Source organism: Nicotiana tabacum, chromosome 18 (genome assembly GCF_000715075.1).
Source record: "Nicotiana tabacum cultivar K326 chromosome 18, ASM71507v2, whole genome shotgun sequence".
Taxonomy (NCBI): Eukaryota; Viridiplantae; Streptophyta; class Magnoliopsida; order Solanales; family Solanaceae; genus Nicotiana; species Nicotiana tabacum.
The window spans coordinates 92372254-92385077 of record NC_134097.1 but is presented as its reverse complement, the minus strand read 5'-3'; the positions used below and the strand labels follow the sequence as shown (position 1 = coordinate 92385077).

The 12824-nt window shown below is 37.1% G+C and overlaps 1 protein-coding gene across 1 annotated transcript in view; it reads right to left on the bottom strand.

Moving 5' to 3' along the window:
* LOC107781286 (phospholipase SGR2) overlaps positions 1-12824 on the bottom strand; it is a 44352-nt gene that overhangs the window by 14942 nt on the left and 16586 nt on the right. The window contains exons 5-10 of the mRNA XM_075237060.1: positions 9172-9327; positions 8774-8845; positions 8537-8689; positions 5391-5441; positions 2284-2454; positions 1196-1345 (exon numbers count right to left, since the gene is read on the bottom strand). Of these exons, the coding sequence (XP_075093161.1) occupies positions 1196-1345; positions 2284-2454; positions 5391-5441; positions 8537-8689; positions 8774-8845; positions 9172-9327 (753 nt within the window). The remainder of the gene's footprint in view (positions 1-1195; positions 1346-2283; positions 2455-5390; positions 5442-8536; positions 8690-8773; positions 8846-9171; positions 9328-12824) is intronic.

Sequence of the window (12824 nt, the reverse complement as noted above, 5' to 3'; positions counted from 1 at the left end):
TAAAACTGGTTGAATCATTTGTGGTGCCTTTAGTGCTGTTCCATTACATGTCTCTCTCTTTTTTTCTTTTTCTTTTTTTGACAAGCAGAACCTTCGATCCCTCAAGTTAGAATAAACTACATTTGATATATTTTTTTCCACATTTCTATTCCAGCATTAAGATTTATCCTGCATGCCTAGTGCCCACTCAGTTTTCCTAGAAGCAACATTATTTGTATAACAGAAAATTTTCTCAAATATAAGTTACTTTCTCAATTTGTATTACCCGGATAATACTTGGTATGTTATTGTTGTTGTTGTATAAGTTATATTATGATTTGTAGTTAAAATTCAGTAAATAGTTTAGAATATATTAACTTATAACTTCTTTGAGTGATTTACACGTGTATCGTTTCATTTAAAAAGGAACTATTTCTTTGCAACATTGGAAGATAATATACTGACACTAGTCATCCGGCATATGCAGGATTTCGTCATGACAAATGCTACTGGGCAATTCCTCCCATCACAGCAAATATTTAAGAAAGCTAAACATACAGTAGAGATTCAAAGAAGAAAGGGATTCCCTTTTTCTTAATAAAGCATAAAATTTTATTAAGTGAACGGGCGTATAGGGATACATATTATCAGATATTTCCTTTCAGGGTGGGTTTGATTGGCGGGTTCTTTTATCCAACCAGGATTAGCCACGTGTATTTTTTTAGGTTGGGATGAAGGATTTAACGGGTGAGGGGTGAATACGGTCTAAAAGTATGACGGTAGGAGTAGCTATACTAAGAAACTGAAACGGAGGGTAGATGGAGCTTATTTTCGATAGTAGAGGGACAAATATGACCCTTTTCGATTATATTAATTTACCCATCTTCTGAAAATTTAACAAATATAAGACCATAAGAGCACAGTTATTTTCCTGACATTTTACAATTAATAGGAAAGCAGTAGGTTATGTGCACCAGTTGGTTCACATATCAACAGCCAGGAAGTGAACCACTGCCAAGTGTAAATAGTGTTATTACGGCGGAATTTTTCTTTCTTTTTTCCAGTTAAGTTGTTATTAGGATAGGATTTAAGAAAGACAACACCAGTTTGAAAAGAAGAAAATAGGCAGTAAATCAAACAAAAGAGCAAAGCAACATCAGGAAGAGGAAAGGACAGCGGGAGAAAACTTGAACAGCAGAAATCAAATTTGAGGTACCGAGTCAATAATCGCCTGGCAGTAAATGGGGCTCATGTAATACAGCACATCATGCACTGTTGCACTCAACACCTCACGCAATCCTCGCACACCATCTAAAGTAATTTTTTCAACTGTGGTCTCACCACTAAGCTTTAAGCCCTTTCTCCACTGGTGGTACCCACAGTCGAAACATAAAAACAACTGGTGTTAGTTCACATTCACAAATCAACAGGAAACAGCAATGGACAGACTTATGCAAAAGAAAAACCCAAAATATCATATAACAGGAATGCAGAAGATAAACTTAAACATGCTAAGGGACAAGGGGGGAAAAGGCATTCTTGTAATTAACAAGAAATGTTAAATCAAAAGAATATAACAGGAAATCTTAGAGCTGCAGCAAAGGTGATAATCAGAAATAATTCTATTGAGCACCACTAAGCATAAACAACCTTGGTACCCTCGATTTGGCCTACTTCAGCCTTTTATGATCTCAAGGAAGACCACCAACCAGAGGGCAGATCACAAATGGTCTCAGATCGCTAGGCCCCGAATCACATGTCCAGTAGATGATTCTACTTACTAATTTTAGATGCTTCTAATGCTCATTGTTATATAAAACATTCGTTACTTGCTTCATAAAATTCCTGCTATGCTGGATCCAAACAAACCATACTTCCTGCCCCAAGCTATTTCTAAAAATCATAAGATTTAAAACCTGAGTTGTAATAAATGGTATCTTCTCCCATATTATGTTGAACTTAACTTTGGATTATGAAACCTAAAGATTCCGGTCAAGTTACTGAAATATCCTCCTTGAAAGTTGACTCGAATGACATGAAAAGCTAAAAGGAACTAGACTCGGGAAATGTGCCTGGGAGCATTTTGAAGGCTCTTCCAAGCAAATCGGGGATGCCTTTTATTGATTGAGATCTTCCGATAAAGTAGTTTTATAAAACAAAATATGGTTGAGATCTCTATAGTTATAGTCCAAGGTAGCGTCAAAAACAATTTCTGAACTCTTTCCATCACAAGGACGAATGATTGTTTTCATAACAACATACCCCAAAATAAGAAATTTAATAGACCAACTATGAAAGCTTTACCTGGCATGGGATAAAGAGGACTCTCTGAGTGCCACGTTGGTACGAGGTTAAATGTCGTTCAGCAAGGATTGACGTGATATGACGAAAGTCACTAACATCATCCACAAGATTTGATTTTTCCAACCTTTGACCAATACCATGAACCATGAACACCAGATGTCGAACAGGGACCTATACCAGCAGGATCCAGATATAAAGGTTGTACCAAAAAGCTACCTTAGAACTAATAAGGAGACCATTCTTTAAGGATGTCAAAAGTGGAAAAGATGAGAGTCTGGTATCTACAATTAGATCACGAACAAGTTTATGGATAACTTCTTTCAGGAAACATTAAGAATTGCGACTAACTTGATCAGCAAAGAAAAAGGAAAAACAAAAACAAAAATGAAGTTAGGGGAAAATTGATTAAACAAGTAATTGTTAAATTCTAAAGAATATGGATAAAGACATATCATGCAGATAGAACCGCCTCAATGAAAATGGACAAGATTAGTTCGTCTTTTCTTCACATATACTATCATCATTTTTAATAAAAAGATAATGTGAATTCATGCACAAAGATGAAGAGATAGGCAAAGGGCAAAGCACAAGACCGTATACAGAGGTTGAACTAGCTAAATAAATGAACCTTTACTTCTAAAAGAACTTTTGCTTCTGTGGTCATTTTACTATGTAGCATTCTCTCCCTAAGGGAAATAACTGATGCAAGAATACTGAAAAATTAAAATAGGTCATGCAGCTCTTATGTTGTAAGCACAGTATGCTGACCCGTCCCAGAGCTTGTTATGGTGTAGGATAAAATAACGGTGTATGTTAGCGATGCAACATAGCACATATCAGCCAATTTAGACATTTTTCAGTGTGCTAAAGCTGTGATCATCTTCCAGATCAATACACAATTAGCTCTTAGATATTACTCTTAAGCTTTGCGTTCGGATTGATTCCCTACTTTAGCTTAGCATTTTCTCGAGCTTACATAGTTCCTAAATGTGTTTTTTCATTTGGTATCAGAGCTAGAGGTCCTTGGCTCAGTTGGTATTGATTGTAAATAGCGTCGGAGACGAAAGATCTAACAGATTTGTTACAAAAACTCTCTGCAGAATTTGCTTTTGAGGCAAAATCAGATGGAGCAAGCCTTTGTTGAGTTCAAAGGTATTGAGCAAGACTAGATAGAGTTGAGGAGCCAGCTTCCCCTGGAATTTCAGGCAAGACTTGTTCTCGAAGAGCGATGCCATGTGCACACAGAGAGCAAGATGACGCACAGCTCATGTTACCAGCAAGGTAACACCATGTTGACTCGTTCTTCTAAGTTGGAATTCCCTCATTTCAATGGCTCGGATCTGAAAACATGCCTTTACATAACACAAAAGCCATTTCATAAGCTCGCTTCAAAATACAACTCTCACCAAATTTTGCAGAAAGTTGGCCCTATAGCTTCTTCTCCCTACCTTCCATGTCTCTCAACCCAAACCTTGCCATAAAACTATGGCTCAAAATAACTACCCTCCTGTTATTAACATCACTGGCCCACATTGCCCTCAACCCATTGCCATCCTTGATTGCCGGCTTGTCAAGAAGGGAACAAGGTTGTTCCAAAAGTCTTGGTTCAATGGTAGTCAACAACACCAGAGCATGCAACAAGGCAGAACTTCCACTCTTTGTGTACAAAATTTCTTATTCAAACTTTGAGGAAAACGGTTGGTTTATGGGGGAAATATTGCTGCTATAAACTGGCGGGACTTAGGAATTAAAACAGGTCATGCAATTTTATGTTGTAAGCACAGGATGATGATGGGTCCACAGAGTTTGTTATGGTTTAGGATAAGATAGGAGTTAGTGGTGCAATATTTTTCAGTGCACTGCAGCTATGATCATCTTCCGTATCAATACAGAAGTACTTGTTGGTTATTAATCTCAAGGTTTATGTTCAGATCAAATCCCTACTTTAGCCTAGTATTTTTCTCGAGCTTGCACAGTTCCTGGATTTGCCTTATCAATAACTTCATGACTTTGTTTGACCAAATCCCAGTGTTTGAAGCCAAAAACTGATCTGATGTTAACAGAAAAAGAAAAGATCCTTGAATACTTAATAAAACCGCTGCACAGTTCAGTTGCAAATGAACATATAGTAAATAACATGAGTGGGTCTAACATAAGAGCCTAGCAAGGTAAAATATTCCAAGAAGTTCACACAAACTTAAAGATTAGTAAGGACAACCATAAAGGTAATTTCCAAACTTGTTATTTAATTGCTAACCGGCAAAGAAAAGCAATTTCAGAGGTCCTACAAAATAAATGTAGTAGGGCAGCCCGGTGCAGTTGCACTAAGCTCCCGCTATGCGCGGGATCCGGGGAAGGGCCGGATCACAAAGGTCTATCGTATGCAGCCTTACCCTACATTTTTGCAAGAGGCTGTTTCCACGGCTCGAGCCCGTAACCTCATGGTCACATGGCAGCAACTTTACCAGTTAAGCCAAGGCTCCCCTTCCACAAAATAAATGTAGTATAGCTCCTTATGTCCTGATTTTGTTATCCTTTTATATTTAAAAAAGAATGTCCCAAAATATGCACACAAGAGTCAAAAGAAACTGACCGTCTATTTATGCTGGTCAAGTACATAATACACTTGTTATTGTATTTCCTGACATGATTTCGAATAAGTTTACAGTTTAAAAGGCCACATTATGGTTATTTCGTAATAATTTAAGAAAAGGTAGTGAAAGAAGACTCATTTACTGCACTCACAGCATAGTCTAATATAATAGAACGGAGTATTTACAGTTCACTGAGTGAGGTTAGCATTTAAAATTAGTTATTTTCTTGATCCTGCAAACCGAAGTGACTGGTCGCAATTTAGTTTAGAGGGGCAAAACCTGCCAAACCATAAGAATCTTACCAATTTTCAAAGTACCAAGTACCATTAACTTAGTACTTTTGATGCCTTTCATATCTACTTTCTCAATCAAGAACAACTAATACAAGCCTACATGATAGGTTAATATTTTAAGGTCAAGACAGGTATTCCCTAGTTTATATGCCATTTGCTTGATGAGTTATATAATCACAACACATACACTTGTATAGTGAACAGGAAGCATTTGGACTACCTGTGAGCAGTAATCATCCATTTCTTCCTCCTTTTGTTGACGTAATTCGTCCTAAAAGAAACAGATGCATGAGTGCAATTTCAGCAGTGAGGAACAAGAGAAAATAGATTAAATCCTAAATATCCCCCCTGTGCACCAAAGTCAGTGTGCACTCTAAATGATCTTAGCACAAAAGGCTCATAAACAACTTCTTATCAAGGATACCACTGAAGAACACATGAAAGATACCTACTAAAAGGAAAAGCAAATCTCTTTTCGAGATAATAAAACTTTAGCATATGCATGTCATAGTGAAGGCTTTTTAGTATAATAATTGATCCAAAAGCAATATACAAAAATAATCTCAATCCCAAGCTAGTTGTGGCATGCCACATAAATCCTCACTATCCAAAAGCTAAACACAGACGTAAACACACGACTGACCGGATTATTGTTCATGTATGTGTATAATTTCTTTAAAGCTTGTCAACCTTTCTCTAACTCCTCACTTGAACCAGCAAATAATTATTCCTTCCTTAAAAACATCTTAGCAACTAATTTAGTAGTACAAGCCAATGAAAGTCAAGAGAATGTTGTAGCCTATAAGTATATGTTGGTTCTAGAATCACTCTATGCATATAGGTTAATACTATAGGATGTTCTCCTGAATTGTGATGTATCTTTTATTTGATAAGGTGAAGTATTTGTAATTTTGTATGCAATAACAGTACCAAGAAGATACCAAAAACATCACAAAAATCTGAACTTGTTTAAACAAAATAAGGGAGCCCAACAAGTCCAGGGTATCTGTTATGAAAATTACCAAAAATTCATTCAGCCAAAATACTAAAGTTATAAATACATCTGTATTTCATATAAGTAGTAATAGGATCTTTTTCCCCCATCAAAACAACTATCGTGATAATTAGGTACCCCGATATTTGAAAAAAAAATCCTCATCTTTAATAGCCTAAGCTTCTGTATAAAAAGCCTCGTGTATGTTGTTAACAATCAACTCTATGAAAGTACTCTCTTTTATTCTCTTATACTTTAAAATATATCAGGGCCTCTACAATTCTGAGAGAGACTTAAGCTGTTCTGCCTACCCTGCTAAAAAACTCACAATCGCTCCACAAATTTAGTAGTCTCACCTAATTTGTATGACCATTTGAGTGACACTACTCTTCTTACCAATGATGACTCTAGCATCCCCATCACTGTTCTGGTGTTCTCTAGCCACTACGCCGTCCTAAATTTATGGCAGCGAATTGCAAATATGTCTAGGGTTGATTTATCCATCAATTTCAGCTAACCTATCAAGTAACACCCAACAGCTAACCTGTCAAGACAAGTTAGTTGTCTGAACCCGTTAACCTGTTAAGTTGATTAATCCGTTTTAGTCAGCATAGTGCTGCCGTTCAACAACACACCATTGTCTAGTCAGTGTCACCTTAGACACATAAGCCATTCAGCGCCATGTCACTATCCATTTAATTGTTCTTAAAAGGACACTTCTATTACTTACTTTACGTCTATAACACACCCACTTACATCTGACCCTATTCTTTCTATTGGGCCAAGCAGCTCGTAATATTTTGTCAATGGGGACAAATAAGAACTGAATTCAGGAACCTCTATTTTGTTGGTACCACATTGAATTATGTGATCAACTCATCTAAAAACTTAAGCTATTGGAGAGAGTGTCAACCATAAACAGAAAAAGAAAATATTCTCAAGTGCTTGGCCCAATAAAAAGAATCGCGCACCATACGATGGGGCAGTATAGACATAAAATAAATCAATTAAAATTCTCTCTAATAGCTAAAACTTTCAGATGCACTGATCACACAATTCAACGATGGCCACGCAACTATCCAATCAATCGTCATATCATTGTCTAATCACAAGTGCCACATCTTCAAACAGTAGCTCCTCTTGTCATACTCGACTCCACTTTTTAGTTTTGATTCGCAAACTCAAGTTGTTTAATTATCTCAAGTTTTAGAGGGAGTATTAGAAGTCAAGAAATCGAATCAACTACTCCCTCCATTCCAGTTTATGTAACACTATTTGCTCTTCAGTCTATTACTCTCTTCCAAAAAGAATGACCACTCTAACTTTGGAAACAATTTAACTTACACTTCCCCTTTTACCCTTAATGACAAGCATTATAGCCAAACAAATGTAATGTTATATTTAAAACCACAAGGTTCAGAAGTCTTATAGCAACACAAATGTTATGGCATGTTTAAGTTCTTTTCTTTCTTAAACTCCATACTCAATCAAACAAGGGTCACATAAAACGAAATGGTGATGTATATGTTAAAATGTTCTAGATTTGTTTCATCTGTTCAGGTTAATAATATCTAACATTCTTGTCAACCCTATCATAAGTAGAACTCTCAGTATTCAAATATTCTTTATTTAATTACCTTCTCTTTTACATAATTACAATATTATAAATTTTCTTACTCCTATCATAAGTAGAAATCTCAAATTAAGTATGCCTTATTTAATTAATTTCTCTGTTACATAATTTACAACATTATAAACTTTTCTTAGTCCTAAAGTGTAAACTCCTATGCAAGGAGCCCTTCTGTATGGCTTTCATAATTAATTCAATACAAGCTCTGTTTTATCATTTTCTCACAATCGACAGATAAAAACAAGAAGACCCACAAAGGAGGATATTAGCATGACTTACCTCCTCCTACTAACTTAGCTTCTGCAATTTCCAAGCCAGCAGCTTTTTGCAATCAGAAAGCTGCTACAAGCTTCACGACACTCATTTGAATTTCCAGCATAGATGGAATATAACATTTTATGAACCAAGTGATCAAGTCTACATGCATGCAGTCCCAACCCAAATTTTCCCAAATACTAGCTATTTCACTTGAACCTTTTTTTTTTTACTTTCTTTTTTATTTTCCAGTTTTAACTGGAGGGGGAAGCAAGGACATTTTCTCTCTTCCTTTTATAGCATTTGTATCAAACAATTTAAGTCTTTCAAGCTACTCCTCCCCCACCGTGGCCACTTAAAAAAGAGAAGATGCAATGAGACTGAGCACCATAAGATCATCAGTAACAAAGGAAACCAACATCGGTAAACTTGATATCAGAACAAAGAGAACCAACAGTAGTAAACTTGATAGTGTGTAAATGAGTGCCTGTGTTGGTTTCGATGACTGAGGAGTAGCATATCCACGCCTTAACTTAACGCCATTCCCCCCAAATCCCATAGCACTAGAGAAACCAGACGCATCAGCATTTAGCCAGGCTTCCCAAGTATCATCTTCTCCAGTGAAAATAGCATGCAGTCCCTGCATTGTGGTAAGCAAGTGCATCACTAACAGTACGACTCAAAAAACAAATGCAAAAGCTCCATAAATTCAGCAAACTCATACTGGGCTGAAGCCCTGCATATCGATCCGAGCTGCATAGAGCCCTGATGGCTGAAAGCTTCTTCTATGCCAAACCTGTGGCAGCCAGCTAAAACTCATCAACTTGTATTGAGGGAAAATTTTGGATGGTCAAGAAAAAATGAAAAGGAGAGTAAAAGATTTATTCAAAAAGAAAATTGCACATCTTGGATTAGTAAACGAACAGATAACAAGGTACAATTTTCACATGCATTTTATTTTTGGCAGTAAGTAGTAGAAGCGCAACATCTGCCGCATGCTGCCTGATATTCACTAATGGAACATGTAGAAACAACGCACATTAGAACAGTTACATATAAATTTTTGCAGTCAACATCAGATGAGCATACATAAGATGTGCCACTCTTAGTGATGCCGATTACCTTACTGCGATATGCAAACTCCAACTGTTCAGCAACATCTTCACGCAGCGGAAGCCAATCCAAACCCCCTTTACGAGCAAACCAGTGACCTCTTAAGACACGACGGTTTTCTCCGGTCCAGTAAACAGGAAAACAATGTCTCTTTACCAAATCTACCTGCAATGATGAGGATATCCATTATTCAGGAATTTATTTTCTTTTAAAGCAGGAAGAGGATCTGGGAGAGGAGAAGCCTGCAAGACATTTTAGAGAACCATAACAAGAAGATTTTTATTTTGTTATTATCGATAAAGTAATAGTTATATTGACATCATGGGAAATTACCACTATACAAGTGGTACACAAAAAGAGCAGTGGACTACAAAAAAGATATGATTCACTACAAATGATACTCGATCATCAAGACTAACAGGGACCTCATTATTGAACCAAAAATTCACTGATTCCAATCTCATCATCAAAAAATCCAAGAATTACCAATTCACATAATCATAGGCCTTTCCCAAGGTCCGACACAATGCAGTGCCAATCTTGATCACCGTCACAAAGAGTTTCAAGACTTCATTCTGGAAAGTAGTCTACTTAGCACGAGCGAAGAAACAGAAGTGGATTTACCACAATAGAAGCAATAAGCTAATCATGCATGCACCCACAAACTATTTTCTTTCCTCTCCTTTTTCTATTAAGACACCCACAAAGTTTTGGAAGTGTTACATCCCGTACTTTTCTATATTGGATTTGTCATAAGATAGTTTATTTAAGTTCATGGACAAGACTATTTTTGAGATTATAAGTATTTGTGATATTCCAAACAAGTGATAAGTGTCATGAAGATCAGAGGGTAAACGAATCGAAGAAATTGAGTATCGTCGAAGTTTGACATTTTGAGGTGAAATAAGGTCCAAGCTATAATACCCCATATTTATGGACTAGTGCTATACCACATGATCATAATAGTAAAGTATATGACGTATATTAGTATTTAAGAAAATTGAGTGCTAGAATTAATTATGTGTGTAGTTGGTTAATTGGAAGGTTGTAGTGTAAGACTAGAAATTTATTAGGACTATTGAATAAGCGGTACGTGGGACATAAGCCATGTGGGATGTGGACAAGTGGTAGTAAATGTTATATATCCATACACGCAAAAATATGTGGTGTCTTCATGTAATGAAAGGATTGACCAAAGGATGACACATTTAAAGAGGAACATTAATGGGCTGCCACATGGAATTAATATGAGCAAGGGTGGCACTAAGTGTACATATATGAGTCATAGCACTTAAAGTGCATGGTTTACACGTGTAAAGTTTGGTTATGAGTCACTAGATGTGCACCTAGAAGATTACACGTGTAGAATGGAAAGGAAGTCTTTAATGTTAGTAGTATGACATCCCGTACTTTAGTACTAGGATGAGTCGTAATATCCATACGAGCTTAAAAGGGATTAAAGTCATTCATGAGGTTATAGAGGATTTGTGACAATATTATTGTAAGACCCCGTAAGTTTAACAACCTTGATACTGTTAGATACATTTTGATATAGTACCATAATTCTTCTTAAAAATATTTTTATAGTAGTACTTTAGGATGATGATTTATGGAGGATTGCAAGGTGACTAGGATGTCACCACGTGACTACATAGTAAGGAGCAACAAGTGACTAATACAAGTCATCATGGAGGTGGCATCTTAGAAAATTGTGGGTAAGTTTAAGAATTGTCTTGTCCACGTGGGACCATGACAACTAAAGTAATGTATGACTAATAAGTGAATACTAGGTGGTGTCACTTTTTGAGAAGGCTTGCTAAGCATTGAAGTTACACGTAGAGCTTATGCAAAGGAGGTTGTCAAATCTTAAACATTTGTCAAATAGTTGTCTCATAGTCATTAGAATAGCAAAAAGTAGAACTTGATCATTCTCTGCAAACATTGCCACTGTTCAAACATTGCCACATGAACAAGAAGTTAGACAATTAAGTATAGCATTTTCACATTCAACACCAAATTCCTATCCCATCCCCACGTGGCAACCATACAATACCAATTAGATGGCTCTTAAAGTTAAAACTTGCAAGATAGCCACAAATGGAAGGAATTCGTAGCGACTCATAAGTCCTTTTTTTTAACTAGGTGGCATCTTTGTAGCTAATTAAGAAATTGTGGATAAGAATGTCCTTGTAGTTGCCACTTGGCATAAAGTAAGGTGGTAAGCATTAACTTTTGGTGACACATGTCCAACATGTATGAAAAGTTCTCTCTTTATCTAATTAGACAGGTTTCCACCGCCAAGGATAATTAATGTTGCATCATATCCTTTCTTTTCCTTCATTATTGTGAGAAGGCACGGGAGAAAATATGATATATTGATATTGTTGTATGTGATGCAATACAAGAGGTGCTATTTATAGCTACTCTATACAAAGGGGATACTACTCCTATTCCAATGTGGGACAATTACATAGCTATCTCTAACACTCCCCCTCAAGCCGGAGCATATAAATCATATGTACCGAGCTTGTTACATATATAATCAATGCGAGGACTAGTGAGGGACTTGGTGAAAATATCTGCAAGTTGATCATTCGATCTCACAAACTTCGTAGTAATATCTCCTGAGAGTATCTTTTCTCTAACGAAATGACAATCAGTCTCAATGTGTTTAGTTCTCTCATGAAACACCGGATTTGATGCAATATGAAGTGCAGCTTGATTATCGCACACAAGTTCCATCCGACCGATTTCACCAAATTTCAACTCCTTGAGCAATTGTTTGGTCAAGACTAGTTCACATGTTGCCATAGCCATTGCTCGGTATTCTGCTTCTGCACTAGACCGAGCAACTACATTCTGTTTCTTACTTTTCCAGGACACCAAATTTCCTCCTACTAAAACACAATATCCAGATGTAGAACGTCTATCAAAAGGTGATCCTGCCCAATCAGCATCCGAGTACCCAACGATCTGCTCATGACCTCGATCCTCAAACAGTAATCCTTTACCTGGAGCTGATTTTATATACCGGATAATGCGGACAACTGCATCCCAATGACTATCACAGGGAGAATTCATAAACTGACTTACAACACTCACAGGATAAGAAATGTCGGGCCTAGTCACTGTGAGATAATTTAATTTACCAACCAGCCGCCTATAGCTTGCAGGATCGCTAAGCGGCTCCCCCTGTCCAGGCAGAAGTTTAGAATTCGGATCCATCGGCGTGTCAACAGGTCTGCAACCTGTCATCCCTGTTTCCTCAAGAATGTCTAACACATATTTCCTTTGAGAAATAACAATACCTGAGCTAGATTGAGCAACCTCAATACCTAGAAAGTACTTCAATCTGCCTAGATCCTTAGTTTGAAAGTGCTGGAAGAGATGCTGCTTCAGATTAGTAATACCATCCTGATCATTGCCCGTAATAACAATATCATCAACATAGACTACCAGATAAATACATAGACTTGAAGCAGGGTGGCAATAAAACACAGAGTGATCAGCTTCACTACGAGTCATGCCAAACTCCTAGATAACCGTGCTGAACTTACCAAACCAGGCTCGAGGAGACTGCTTTAGACCATAAAGTGACCGACGCAAGCGACATACAAGGCTACGAGACTCCCCTGAGCAATAAAACCAGGTGGTTGCTCCAT